This window comes from Carcharhinus amblyrhynchos, chromosome 9 (assembly GCF_965287045.1).
Source record: "Carcharhinus amblyrhynchos chromosome 9, sCarAmb.v2.hapA, whole genome shotgun sequence".
NCBI classification, from domain to species: domain Eukaryota; kingdom Metazoa; phylum Chordata; class Chondrichthyes; order Carcharhiniformes; family Carcharhinidae; genus Carcharhinus; species Carcharhinus amblyrhynchos.
The window spans coordinates 35894222-35908372 of NC_137332.1; the positions used below are offsets into that span (position 1 = coordinate 35894222).

General features: G+C 44.3%; 1 protein-coding gene across 1 annotated transcript in view; it reads right to left on the reverse strand.

Annotated features, from left to right (window-relative positions):
- The window catches only part of pomgnt1 (protein O-linked mannose N-acetylglucosaminyltransferase 1 (beta 1,2-)), a 50860-nt gene extending 37609 nt beyond the window's left edge, over nt 1–13251 (reverse strand). The window contains exons 1-3 of the mRNA XM_080195439.1: nt 12907–13251; nt 10469–10571; nt 1551–1666 (exon numbers count right to left, since the gene is read on the reverse strand). Of these exons, the coding sequence (XP_080051565.1) occupies nt 1551–1666; nt 10469–10571; nt 12907–13026 (339 nt within the window). The 5' untranslated portion in view covers nt 13027–13251. The remainder of the gene's footprint in view (nt 1–1550; nt 1667–10468; nt 10572–12906) is intronic.
- Between the last annotated feature and the right edge of the window lie 900 nt (nt 13252–14151).

Genomic DNA, 14151 nt, shown 5'->3' on the forward strand with positions numbered 1-14151 from the left:
GTTCGAAACGGGCACCACAGCCATTTAAATGCAGTTAAATTGACTTAATGGGCTGCACGCCCAACTTTACCAGTATTTCCCCCTTTACCACCATGTTCGCCCATCCAGAATCAGTGCAAAACAGACATGCTCCATAAAAGTCCAATTTGGAGGGCACCAGTTAGCGAGGAAGTAAGTGCTGATGGAGAGTGGCGTTGCCAGTCTGCCTAAGATCATGAAGGGGAAGGTGGGGTAGGATCCGCGATAGGTCTAGGTGGCGGAGGGGGTGGGGGATAAGGAGGTCAGTAACGTTGGGGGAGGTGGGGCAATGTCTGTGGGGGCCAGGGGGAGGCATTATCTGACCCGGGAGCCACATTCTATCATTTTGTTTTGCACATGCACAGTGGAGATGCTGATCAGAACTGCAGCGTTTCGGGTGCGTTAAGCCTCACCCACAGGCTTCCACACCACAATTTGGAACTGCTGATATTTTTGCAGGCAGAGTACATATGTGGGCGCCTAAAAACGGGTCTAAAAGCCGGATCTGAAACACTCCCAGTTTCAAGTCCACCCAGTTCTTAGAATCAAAATGGTAAAATAAGGCTCATTAACTTTGTTTCTGGCTCCACAGGTCCTCCCAGACCTGCTTACTGTTTCCAGAGCTTTCTATTCTATTTCCTATATCTTTCATAATAAGTGCTACTTCATAACATTCAGAAGCAGATACAAAGTACAAATGAATCAGAAATTTTAATACTCCTGACATGCTGGTTTACTATTAATTTAACAATATCTACAACTGACAAAAAGAGTGACTTAACTTTCAGTAACTATTTCTTTGTGTGCACGAAGTCAGTGTTATGAATTATACCATCATTGTGCAACAGTGAAGTAGAAAGGGTTGAGAGCTTCAAGTTTTTAGGTATCCAGGTCATCAACAACCTGTCCTAGTCCCCCCATACCGATACTATAGTTATGAAAGCCCACCAATGCCTCTACTTTCTCAGAAAACTAAGGAAATTTGGCATGTCAGCTACAGCTCTCACCAATTTTTACAGATGCACCATGGAAAGCGTTCTGTCTGGTTGTATCACAGCTTGTATTGGCTGCTGCTCTGCCCAAAACCGCAAGGAACTACAAAAGATCATGAACGTAGCCTAGACCATCATGCAAACCAGCCATCCATCCATTGACTCTGTCTACACTTCTCGGTGCCTCGGCAAAGCAGTCAGCATAATTAAGGACCCCATGAACCCCGGACATTTTTTCTTCCACCTTTTTCTTTCGGGAAAAAGATACAAAAGTCTGACGTCATGTACCAACCAACTCAAGAACAGCTTCTTCCCTACTGCTGTCAGACTTTTGAATGGGCTTGTCTTGCATTAAGTTGATCTTTTTCAACATCCTAGCTATGACTGTAACACTACATTCTGCACTCTCTCCTTTCCTTCTCTATGAACTGTATGTTTTGTTTGTCTAGTACGCAAGAAACAATACTTTTCACTGTATGTTAATACACGTGTCAATAATAAATCAAGTCAAATTAAATCAAACAGTGAAAGGGTACTTACTGTGGTTCCATCAACTGCAACATAGACCTTTGACCTGCTGGAATAGACTTCAATGTCCAGGACCTTTCGGCCATGGGATGGCCTGCGAGCAGTTTCCATATTGGGAATGATGTTATCTATCACAGAAATAAGATAAGTCCTATCAATCAAAATTATAATGCCTGTAGATAAATAAATTGTAGAACTGAGTTTTACAGAACAGCCATAACATTAGTGAGATGTTGTACAGCACTCGTTCTTAGAAAATGAACACTTACCTACCCCAAACAGCCTTAAGAAGGTAGTGGTAGTGGGCCACCTTCTTGAACTCCTAATCTAGCTAGCTGTTTGCTACAAAAGGAGGCCCCCAAAGCCACTTTAGAGAGTGGTTAGGAATCAATTGCTTTGGTATGAGATTGTCGTGACATTTTAGGCTGGAATGCTTTGGATGGCAGGTTTCCTTGGTTGAAGGACACTGGTGGGCTAGTTGTGTTTTTAAAATAAGCTGACAGCTTCGCAGTCAATTTTATTGAGACCAGCTTTTTATTTCCTGATCTAGAGCAAAAACACTGACTTCAAATTCTCAAACTGGTGGGTTTTAAACTCTGTCTCTGGATTATTAGTCCAGGCCTCAGGATCATTGGTCCAGTAGCATAAACACTATATCTAAGAGAGGTTAAGTGGGTCAAACTGCATGAAGAAAGCTCTGGTAAGGAATTTGAACTCCAAGATTGTATTACTGCAGGTTTACTACACCACATCAAAACAAACAGCCTTACTTCCTGTTGGTCAATTGAAAGTGATCACTCAAACTGGCGTTGCTTACAGCACAATCATATATAATGCCTCAATGCAAACAGCCTGACATGATAACTGCATGACATAGCCACCATGACACCCGGTACTAGGTCAACCCAAAATACCAGCATAAAAACAGATCGAGATTCAGCAGTGATTTAAGACTACAGTTTTATTAACCAACCTAAATTGGATTCTTGTGGCACCTAAACCACATCAATTGCAGCGTTTAAGAATATAAGAGATTGGAGCTGCAGCACACCATATGGCCTCTGAAGCCTGCTCTGCCACTCAATCCTACCTAAACCCTGCTTTCCCACCATAATCCACTGGCCCCCGTCATGTCCAAAATCTATCAGTATTAAACATACTCAACGACTGAGAGCTACAGTTCTCTAGCTTACAGAATTTTTAAGATTCACAACCGTCTGGTGGAAAAACATCTCATCCCAGTTTAAAATAGCTGACCCCTTATCCGAATGTTATAACTAGACTCTCCAGCCATGAAAAACAACCCCTTCGCACCTACTCACTGTCACGCCCTCTTCAAATTTTATTAAAATTTGCTAAGATCACCTGTCATTTCTTCTAAACTGCAGCGGATACAGAGTGAGTCAACTCAATCTCTCCTTATAGAACAAAGCTCTCGTTCCAGGGATAAATCCAGTGAACCTTTGCCACCATTCCTTCACCCACTCCTCTAAAGGTATATATCTTTCCTTGGGTAAACCACTCAAAACTCCAGTATTCCAGGCGTGGTCTAATCAGTTCATATACAATTGCAGCAAAACTTCTTATATATTTCAATTCCATTACAGTAAAGACCAACATGCCGAATTGTTTCTGCTATCTACATGTCAGCTTTCTGTGACTATTGTAGGAGGATACTCAAATCTCTCTTAATACTAAATGTTTACTCATATTTTACTTTTTCAAAAAACTTTTTTTTTATTCTTCTTACCAAAATGGAAATATCAGATTTCTCCAGAGTATACTCCACCTACCTATTTCTTGCCCACTCATTTAACCACATTATATCCCTTTGCAGCTTCCTCACACCCGAACAGAAAGCTAGGTGGGAAACTGTCAGCACACATGGATACATTACACTCAGCCCCTCATCCACAGCATCAATATGGATTGTTTAAAAGGAAAGTTGGTGTGGAGGGGACATGACATTGGAAGGAAAAAGACTGAGATCCCACAGTCAGAGTTTCAGGAGCTTATGAAGAAACAGCAAGACCTCAAAGTTACTAACTTCTGGATTACTCCAATGCCACATGCTAGTGGGTATAGAAAGAGGAGGAATGGACAGGTTAATGCGTGGCTGGAGAAATGATGCAGGAGTGTGGGCTTCAGATTAAGAACAGTTCTGGGGCAGGAGGAAACTGTTCAAGTTGAGCAAGTTGTATCTCAGAGCTGGGACCAATGTCCCAGTGGAAAGGTTAAACCACACTGTGCAGGAGGGTCTACTAGGTTTACTAGAGTTTCGAAGAATGAGGGGAGATCTCATTGAGACGTATAAGATGATGAATGGGATGGATAGGATAGAGGTGGAAAGACTCTTCCCGCTCAAAAAAGACAGTAGGACTAGGGGGCACTGCCTCAAGATAAAAGGGGGGCGGTTTAGAACGGAGTTGAGGAGGAACTTCTTCACTCAAAGGGTGGTGAATCTCTGGAATTCTCTGCCCGTTGAAGTGGTGGAGGCTGCCTCGCTAAATATTTTTAAGACACGGGTTGATGGGTTTTTGATAGGAGAGGGGATTAAGGGTTATGGGGAGAGGGCGGGAAAGTGGAACTGAGCAGCGACAGATCAGCCATGATCTTATTGAATGGCAGGGCAGGCTCGAAGGGCTGGATGGCCTACTCCTGCTCCTATTTCTTATGTTCTTATGTCTAAATCAATCTGACAAACAGATGGGTACCAGGATTGGGACCAGTATTGGGGTAGGTGGGACCTGTTCAGGTGGGATGGGGTTGGTCTGAACCGTGCTGGGATCAGAGTGCTGGCTAATCGTGTAAAGAGGACTGTAGACAGGGCTTTAAACTAATTAGAGGCGGGCGGGCGGGGGGGGGGGGGGGGGGTGTGGTGGTGGTGGTGAGGGTAGGTGACATTACGGGGTCTAATGTTAAGGAGACGGTACAGGTAAGGATAGAGGCCGAGGATGTCCCAATAATAGAGGGAGTAAGGGGCGTGAGTATGGTTGGTGGCGTTCCGGCAAATAAGGTCCAGGTGAAGGCTGGGATGAAGGTGCTTTTTCTGAATGCGCGAAGCATTAGGAATAAAGTGGATGAGTTGTGGCGCAGATCGACACAAATGGATATGATCTGGTGGCCATTACAGAGACGTGGCTGCAAGGTGACAGGGACTGGGAGCTGAATGTCCAGGGGTATCAAGTGTTTAGGAAGGATAGGCAGGAGGGAAAAGGGGGGGCGTAGCTCTGCTGATTAAGGATAGCATCAGGGTGGTAGCGAGGGATGATATTGGAGCCAAGGAGCAGAAGGTGGAATCGTTGTGGGTAGAGATTAGGAACAGCAAAGGCAGGAAGATGCTGGTGGGTGTCGTCTATAGGCCCCCGAATAATGATCTGGAGGTGGGGCGGGCTGTTAACGCACAAATAAGTGCGGCGTGCAGGAATGGGACGGCCGTAGTTATGGGGGATTTCAATCTGCATATTGATTGGTCGACCTATGTTGGACACGGTGGGCTCGAGGAGGAGTTCTTGGAATGCTGCCGGGATAGTTTCCTTGAACAGTGTGTGTTGGAGCCGACGAGGGAGCGAGCTATCTTGGATCTGGTGCTATGTAACGAGGCGGGTAGAATTAGGGAACTTGCGGTGAAGGATCCTCTTGGGGAGAGTGATCATTGTATGGTGGAGTTTCTGGTGCAGATGGAGAAGGAGAAAGTGGGTTCCCGGACACGCGTCCTTTGTTTGAACAGAGGGGAGTACGGTAGGATGAGAGAAGAATTGGCGAACGTGGACTGGGGGAGCGCGTTGGAAGGTAGGTCTGCTGAGGAGCAGTGGAGGATCTTTAAGGAGATCTTTCTTGGTGCTCAGCGGAAATTTATTCCGATGGTCAAAAGGGACCGTAGGAGGAGAGGTAATAAGCCGTGGATAACGAAGGAGGTGAAGGAAAGTGTTAAATTAAAAGCGGAGGCGTTTAGAGTAGCTAAGAGTTGTGGGCGAGAAGAGGATTGGGAGAGGTTTAAATGTCAACAAAGATTGACAAAGAAGTTGATAAAGAAGGGTAGGAGAAACTATGAAGCTGGGCTAGCGCTTAATATAAAAAAGGATAGCAAGAGTTTTTATAAATATATAAAAAGGAAGAGGCTGGCTAGGGTGAACGTTGGTCCCTTAGAGGATGAGAAGGGGGACTTAGTGGTAGGGGATGGGGATATGGCGGAGGTCTTGAATAACTTTTTTGTTTCGGTCTTCACGGAGGAGGACGTGAATAATTTGCCGGGTGTTAGCGATGGAAAGGTGGTAGGACTGGAGGGTCTCGATGACATTACTGTTACTAGAGAGGTGGTACTCGACAGACTGGAGGGGCTGATTGTGGACAAGTCCCCAGGACCGGATGGAATGCATCCGAGGGTCCTGAAAGAAATGGCGGAGGTGATAGTGGATGCCTTGGTGGTTATTTTCCAGACGTTGCTGGATTCCGGGGAAGTGCCGGAAGATTGGAAAACGGCTAATGTTACGCCGTTGTTTAAGAAGGGTGCCAGGCAAAAGGCGGGGAATTATAGGCCTGTTAGTTTAACGTCTGTTGTAGGTAAAACGTTAGAATCCGTCATCAAGGAGGAAATAGTGAGGCATCTTGAGGGGAACTGCTTGATAGAGCAGACGCAGCACGGTTTCCTTAAAGGGAAGTCACGTCAGACAAATTTACTGGAGTTCTATGAGGATGTGTCTAGGGCGGTGGATAGAGGAGAGCCGGTGGATGTGGTCTTTCTGGATTTTCAGAAGGCGTTTGACAAGGTACCTCACAAGAGGTTATTACAGAAGGTCAGGGGGCATGGAGTTGGGGGTAGGGTGTTAGCGTGGATAGAGGACTGGTTGTCAAATAGGCAGAGAGTGGGGGTCAATGGGTGCTATTCGGATTGGCGGATGGTGACTAGTGGAGTGCCCCAGGGGTCGGTGCTGGGGCCTCAGCTTTTTACCATTTATATAGATGATCTGGAGGAGGGAACCGAGTGTAGGGTGTCGAAATTTGCTGATGACACCAAAATTGGTGGAAAGGCAAATTGTGCGGAGGGTGGGGAGAGTCTACAGAAGGATCTAGATAGGCTGGGCGAATGGGCCAGGAAATGGCAAATGGAATTTAATGTTGGTAAGAGCGAGGTGGTCCACTTTGGTAGGAATAATGGTAGGAAGGATTATTACTTACGTGGAGAAAAACTGCAGCAGGCGACGGTGCAGAGGGACCTCGGGGTCTTTGTGCATGAGTCACAAAAACCCAGCTTGCAGGTGCAGCAGGTGGTCAGGAAGGCGAATGGGATGCTGGCCTTCATCGCGAGGGGGATTGAATATAAAAGTAGGGAGGTCTTGCTGCGGCTGTATAGGGCATTGGTGAGGCCGCAGCTGGAGTACTGTGTGCAGTTTTGGGCGCCGTACTTACGCAAGGATGTTTTAGCCTTGGAGGGAGTGCAGAGGAGGTTTACTAGGCTGATAACGGAGTTGAGGGGGTTGAGCTATGAGGAGAGGCTGAATAGATTAGGCTTGTACTTGTTAGAGTTTAGAAGAATGAGGGGAGATCTCATTGAGACGTATAAGATGATGAATGGGATGGATAGGATAGAGGTGGAGAGACTCTTCCTGCTCAGAAAGGATAGTAGGACTAGGGGGCATAGCCTCAAGATAAAGGGGGGGCGGTTTAGAACAGAGTTGAGGAGGAACTTCTTCACTCAAAGGGTGGTGAATCTCTGGAATTCTCTGCCCATTGAAGTGGTGGAGGCTGCCTCGCTAAATATTTTTAAGACGCGAGTTGATGGGTTTTCGATGAGAGAGGGGATTAAGGGTTATGGGGAGAGGGCGGGAATTGGAACTGAGCCACGACAGATCAGCCATGATCTTATTGAATGGCGGGGCAGGCTCGAAGGGCTAGTTGGCCTACTCCTGCTCCTATTTCTTATGTTCTTATAAAACACTAAAACACACAGGAGTTCACTTTTAGAAGGATAAAATTGAAAAGCCGAGATGTTAGATATATACAGAGCAGAAGTTAATTACATCTGGAGTCCAAATATCCTTCCAACTTAGATGGCATCAACAAAGACTCACTTCACAGGGTATCAATGGCGTTTCCTGAGATTCTGTGCCCCTGGATCCCTGAGCCTGCACTCAAACAACAACTCACAATCACAACTTCAGCTCCTCTGCTGCACCAAGCAGAACACTACTGCTCCAAAGGGCATCTTCCTTTCAACAACTCACCAAGATTCAGCTGCTTTTTCACTGAGAAGTCTGCTCCCCACCTCTCTTTAGCTGTTTTTAGCCTGTTTCTCTGCCCCTTTCCTTTTAACTGAACTGAAACTCTCCCCTTTGGAACCTCACCCTGTTCCCTGCCTGGCACACTTGCCTTCGATGGTATTTCACTCCTGTTCACCTGACCAGGTTTTTGCATTGCTTTTCTTCTTGCACAGGCACACTGGGCCCAAAGAAGGTAAAAATGCCAATCTTTGCACGTGTAGCTCACTCCCAATCTGTGCAGATGCAAAAACTCATACTGGGAGTTGAAATTCCTGACCTCTGCTTTCAGTGTCAAGGTAAGTTTGACTACCATAACAATTATATGAAAGTTATAGAGAGACTGAAGAAGTTGCTACAAAGATCTATTAGGATGACACCAGAGAGGCTATTCATATCAAGAAGCCTGAACAAGCTGGGATTATTTTCTTTACGCAAGATTGAAGGATGATTTAATAGACATAATTAGATTATGAAAAGGTTTGACAGTGCAAGCAAAGAGAAGGCTGGAAGTATGGGCCATAAATATAGTCACTAAAAAAATCAAATAGGAAATTCAATCTGATTGTATTAATCTGATTGTTAGAATGTATGTTAGAATATCACTAGCATAGAGAATAATCATTAGAAATTCAATTTCAAATTTTCACCGAACAAATTATACCAATTGCTGTGATGGGATTTGAACCCAGGTTCCTACAGCATTAACCTGAGTCTCTAGATTACAGTCCAGCAACAATACCACTGCACTACCAACTCCCCACATTGGGAGGGAGAATACCTTGTTTTACTATTAATTGTAGATAAAAAGGGAGTTGTGCAGAGGATAGGGAGAGACAGATAGCACTAAACTAAAAATACTAAGGGATTAAAAAGGGGAAGTTATGAGCCATGAATATATTATAATACTGGAAAGGGGTGATATAGTTGAGGAGGCAACAATGAACTCCATTTGGTTAGAATTAAGAAACAAAGGCTACTGGGGGTATTGACCACGAAATAGCACAAAGGAGATAGAGATGCAAATTCACAAGCAAAGAACAAGAACGACAGGAAAGTGATAATGGAGAACTTCAAAACTCCTAATAAAAACTGTGTTTTTATTAGTGTAAAGACAAAGAAAGATAGGAATTTCTGATTTCAGTACAAGTGATAAGTGTGTTTCCTATTAAAGGACGAAGCGGTACTGGATCTAATTCTAGAGAATGAAATTGAATGTGCTTCAGTAGGACAGTATTTGGGAACAGTGATCATAAAACCACAAAGTTTGAAATAGTTAGGAGAAAGAACAATGAACAATTACGTGGAAAGATACCCAAGTGGAAGAGAAATTGGAATCAAACATTGGTAGAGAATACAGTAATTGAATAATTGGAGACCTTCAAAGAGACGGGGAGGCAAAGAGAGACACTCTTTCCACAGTTACATTTGTACATATAAAGAAACACATTGATTCCATGGACGTACATACATACAAATTAGGAACATTCAGCCCCTTGAGCCTGCTCAACCATTCAATAAGATCATGGCTGAGTGATTGTAATCTCAACTCCACATTCCTACCTACTTCCAATAACATTTCACCCCCTCGTTTATCAAGAATCTATCTACCTCTGCCTTAAAAACAAAGACTCTGGTTCTACCATCTTCTCAGGAAGAGAACTCCAAAGACTCATGACCTTTTGAGAGGAAAAAAGGGCTACAGGGAGAGAGGGGGGCCTCCTATGGTACTGTTTCATTCCACGATTCTCAAAGAAACTTAAGCTAGTTGGCCAAGATGTTGACACTAGTCTTCTTAACTGAAAGTTAGAAATTCCAAAGTTAAGAACCCATTATGACAAAGTAACATTAAAAGCAGATTCTACCAATTTTCTTAAACTTATGAAAAAAAATTGTATATGCAGTTAAATATTAAAAGCTGGCATGACCAGCCATATAGTTGGATAAATAGTTGGAGCGAGGTGGACACGAGTCACTCCTAATGAATTATAAATGACATTAAAAGAGTAACTATTTAAAGCTACACTCTCCATAGGTTTCAAGCCCTCAGATCAAAGTGTCACTTTGCAATCTTTCCTTCCATTAGTATTTATTTGATGTTAATTATGCTGTAAAAATAGTTGAAGAACTGGCTCTAGACTCAAAAGGCTACACTGATCTGAGCTACAAAAGAAAAACACTTGTCAATTTGGTTGAAAGATCAAGCAAATTTTCAGTGCAAGTCACTACTTTCTAACATGTATTGTTACATGAGGAGTCAAAAAAAACACACTAGTGACCCCTCTCATCATTAGGAAGGTTGTACATTAACTTCAATGCAGAGAGAACTGAACTCACACCACTCTCTTACGTTGCTGTGTCTCCTAACATAATGTGGGTATGCCGGCGTTGGACTGGTGTAAACACAGTAAAAAGTCTGACAACACCAGGTTTTAGTCCAACCTATTTATTTGATAATATACTCGCAAGCTTTCGGGTTAGCCCCTTCGTCAGGTGACGAAGGGGCTAACCCGAAAGCTTGCGAGTATATTATCAAATAAATAGGTTGGACTAAAACCTGGTGTTGTCAGACTTTTTACTGTGTCTCCCAACATAACCAATGATTTGTATTTATATAGAGTAATACCGCTAACATATACAAAGAAAGTTACAGGGCACATCACGAAAGCTTACCATAGTCTTGTATTAGTTCCTCTTCAGCCGCTGCTCTTCTTGTATCTAAGATAAGTTTGATGTTGACAATTACGGTCACTAGTAAAAACAGCAGTGCAGCAGTCTAGAAAACAGAAAATGTCTGTTCAGACTTTACTTACAAAAAGAACCAACAATTAAAAGCTAAAACAAATGTATTCCATGGATAATTAAAGGGAAAAAGTACTTTAAATGTCCCAATTGGTAAGGTCTTAGGAGAACATAAAGACAATACATATGTTTACAAGCCAAGTTAGCTTGCGTAACAAGTAACAGAGCATTTAGTTCAATTCTGACAAAATTCATCAGCCTGAAACATTGGGCTGAATTTAACTGAGGATACGTTGGGACCAAAAGAGGATCTGGAGCTTGCAACTGGGATTTGCAAATAAGGATATGAAATTGGAGTCAACATTATTCAGTGATCTCAGGGATGATGGCTGAACAGTTTTCAAGTATGAATTAAAACATGGGCACCAAAAATTTTGGATGACTTCAAGATTCCAGAGACTAAAGGTCGGAGGCTGGCCAGGGACTGCTTAGGAATCATCAATTCCAGAGGCAACAGAAGTATAGGTGAGGATTTCAACAGATGAGCTGAGGCAGGGGTAGAGTTTGGCAAAATTACGAAGATGGAAATAGATGATTATAATCATCAAAAGTTCATCTCACATTCAAACATGACACCAAGATTGAAAATAGTCTGATTCAGACTCACACAGTAAAGTAAAAGTAAAGTTTATTTATCAGTCACAAGTAATGCTTACAGTAACAGTGCAATGAAGTTACTGTGAAATTCAAACAACACAGTTGTCAAGGTGAGGGATGGAATAGCTGGCTAGCGGGCAGAGTTTGGGGACCAAAAAAGAATGGTTTCCACCTTCCTAATACTTAATTGGAAGACACTTCTGTTCAAATATTTAATGCTAGACAAGCAATCTGACAGTTTAAGAGTTAGTGGAGAGATTGAAAGATGTGATCAAGCACAGCTAAATGTTATCCGCGTAACTTAGATGGTCAGCTTTGCAGTTATTTCAAATCTTTAACTACTCAAGATGCTCGAAAGCATGCATCAGCCAATTAAGTACTTTTGAAATGTAGTTATTGTAATATAAAAACACAACACAACAAACTCCCACAAATGGCCCGAGAATGATCAAATAAGGAGTAAATATTGGCCAGAACACCAGGAAAGCTCCCCTGTTCTTTGAAATAATACTGTGAAATCTTTTGCACCCAGCCAAGAGGACAAACTTAACTTCAATTTAACATATCACCTGAAAGCACTTTGTTAGTACTGCACTGGAGTGTCCACCTAGATTTTGTACTCAAGACATAGGATCATAGAATCCCTACAGTGCAAAAGAAGCCATTCGGCTGATCAAGTCTTCACTAATTCTACCAGATTATTTTACCCAGGCCTTCTCCCCTGACCTATCCCTGTAATCCCACACATTTACCATGCCTAATCACCCTAAGCTTACACATATTGGGACACTAAGGAGCGATGTCAGCACAGACTTGATGGGTTGAAGGGCTGGTTCCTGTGCTGTACTGTTCTTAATTTAGCATGGCTAATCAACCTAATCTGCACATCTTTGGACTGCGGGAGGAAACCCACACTGACACAGGGAGAATGTGCAAACTCCACACAGACAGTCACTCAAACCCGAGTACCTGGCGCTGTGGGGCAGCAGTGCTAACCACTGTGCCACCACGCCACCCACAACTCCTGGACTCCAAGTTGAGAATGTTACTGATTTGACATTTCAAATTACTGCATTTGAGAATCAAATGAAAAACTGGGGTGGCACAGTGGTTAGCACTGCTGCCTCACAGTGCCAGGGTCCCAGGTTCAATTCTGGCCTCAGTCACTGTCTGTGTGAAGTGTGCATGTTCTCCCTGTGTCTGCGCAGGGTGCTCCAGTTTCCTCCCACCGTCCAAAGTTGTGTGGGTTAGGTTGATTGGCTATACTGAATTGTCCGATAGCATCAGGGAGATTAGCAGGGTAAAATGCACGGGGTTACGGGAATAGGACCTGGGTGGGATTGTGGTCGGTGCAGACTCGATGACTGAATGGCCTCCTTCTGTACTGTAGGGATTCTATGACTTGATGATGTTTCTGAGGGGTAGCAGATGAGAAGAGTTTGATCCTTGGTGGGGGGGGGGCAACCAGAGGTAAAGGAGCAAGAGCAAGGAGAGAAGCAAATGCAAGTGGGGTCCAGATGAGAGCAGTGCTTCCTAGATAGACAAGAAGGGAGAGGTGCTCCCTGCAGGGAAATGGTGTGCAGAGCAATGTGAAAGGCTGCAGAGGTCAGTGAAGGAAGGGGATGTTCGGTTGCCATGCAGGGTTTGCACAAAACTGGGCAGTCACCATACTGTGTTGAGATGCTGCCCAATGCCCACAGGTAACCCCTCACCTGGCACAACCTCCTCAGGGACCGCTGTCCGGTTAACCGGTACTTCCAGGCCAGGAGCCAGCTCCGCTGCCGCCGCGGAACGAAGGGTTTGGCCCGTGGGTTGGGCTTCCAATCGTCCATCACCGGGACCGAGGGAGGAGTGACTCCCAGGCCGGGGCCTCAGCACACAAACCCCGCCGACGCGGGGAGGGGGCAAGCCGGGGCCCCGCGCCCACCCTTCACACTCCTCCACACACCATTAGCACCCCTAAAGCCAGCGGGCCGGACTCTGCCTGAGCTCCAGGGGCCGCGCTCAGGCCCAGGCCCGGACCCCCAGTGCTGACCCCGCTTGGGGAACGGGACAGGTTTCACTTCCGGGTCCCCGCTCCAGATAGAGCTTATTCACAAGCGCCATCTTGAATCCTGCGCCCCGTGCTGTTTCAATCAGGGATCTGACTGAGAGCACCACGTTGATTTAAATTGTTACTGCAATTAGCAATCCAGAGAAACGGAGACCATATGCCCGTGTTTGGTAAAATGAATGTTGTGGTTAAATGTTATATTTATTCATATATTTACCTAATTTGATTTGATTTGATTCGTTTTATTATTGTCACATGTATTACTATACACATTAGAATCATAGATGTAGAATCCCTACAGTGCAAATGGAGGCCATTTAGCCCATCGAGCCAGCACCAACAGTAATCCCATCCAGGCCCTAATCCGTAACCCCATGTATTTCGTCTCCTAATCCCCCAACATTAAGAGCAATTTACCATGGCCAATCCACCTAACCCACATATCTTTGGAAAGTGGGTGGAAACCCAAGCACCTGGAGGAAACCCACGCAGACACGGGGAGGATGTGAAATTCCACATCGACAGTGACTCGAGGCTGGAATTCAACCTGAGTCCCTGGTACTATGAGGCAGCTATACACCATGTCATGCTGTATTGTATTGGGATACAGTGAAAGCTATTATTTCTTGCACACTATACAAACAAAACATACTGCTCACAGAGTGCCATACATCAGGGAGAAGGAAAGGAGAGGATGCAGAATATAGCATAGCAGTCACAGTAGACTGAAGAGAAAGATCAGCTTAATATATGATAGGACCATTCAAAAGTCTGATGGCAGCAGGGAAAAAGCTGTTCTTGAGTTGGCTGGTACATGAGCTCAGACTTTTGTTTTTTTTTCTGATGGAAGAAGGTGGAAGAGTGTATGTTAGGGGTGCGTCGGGTCCTTGAGTATACTGGCTGT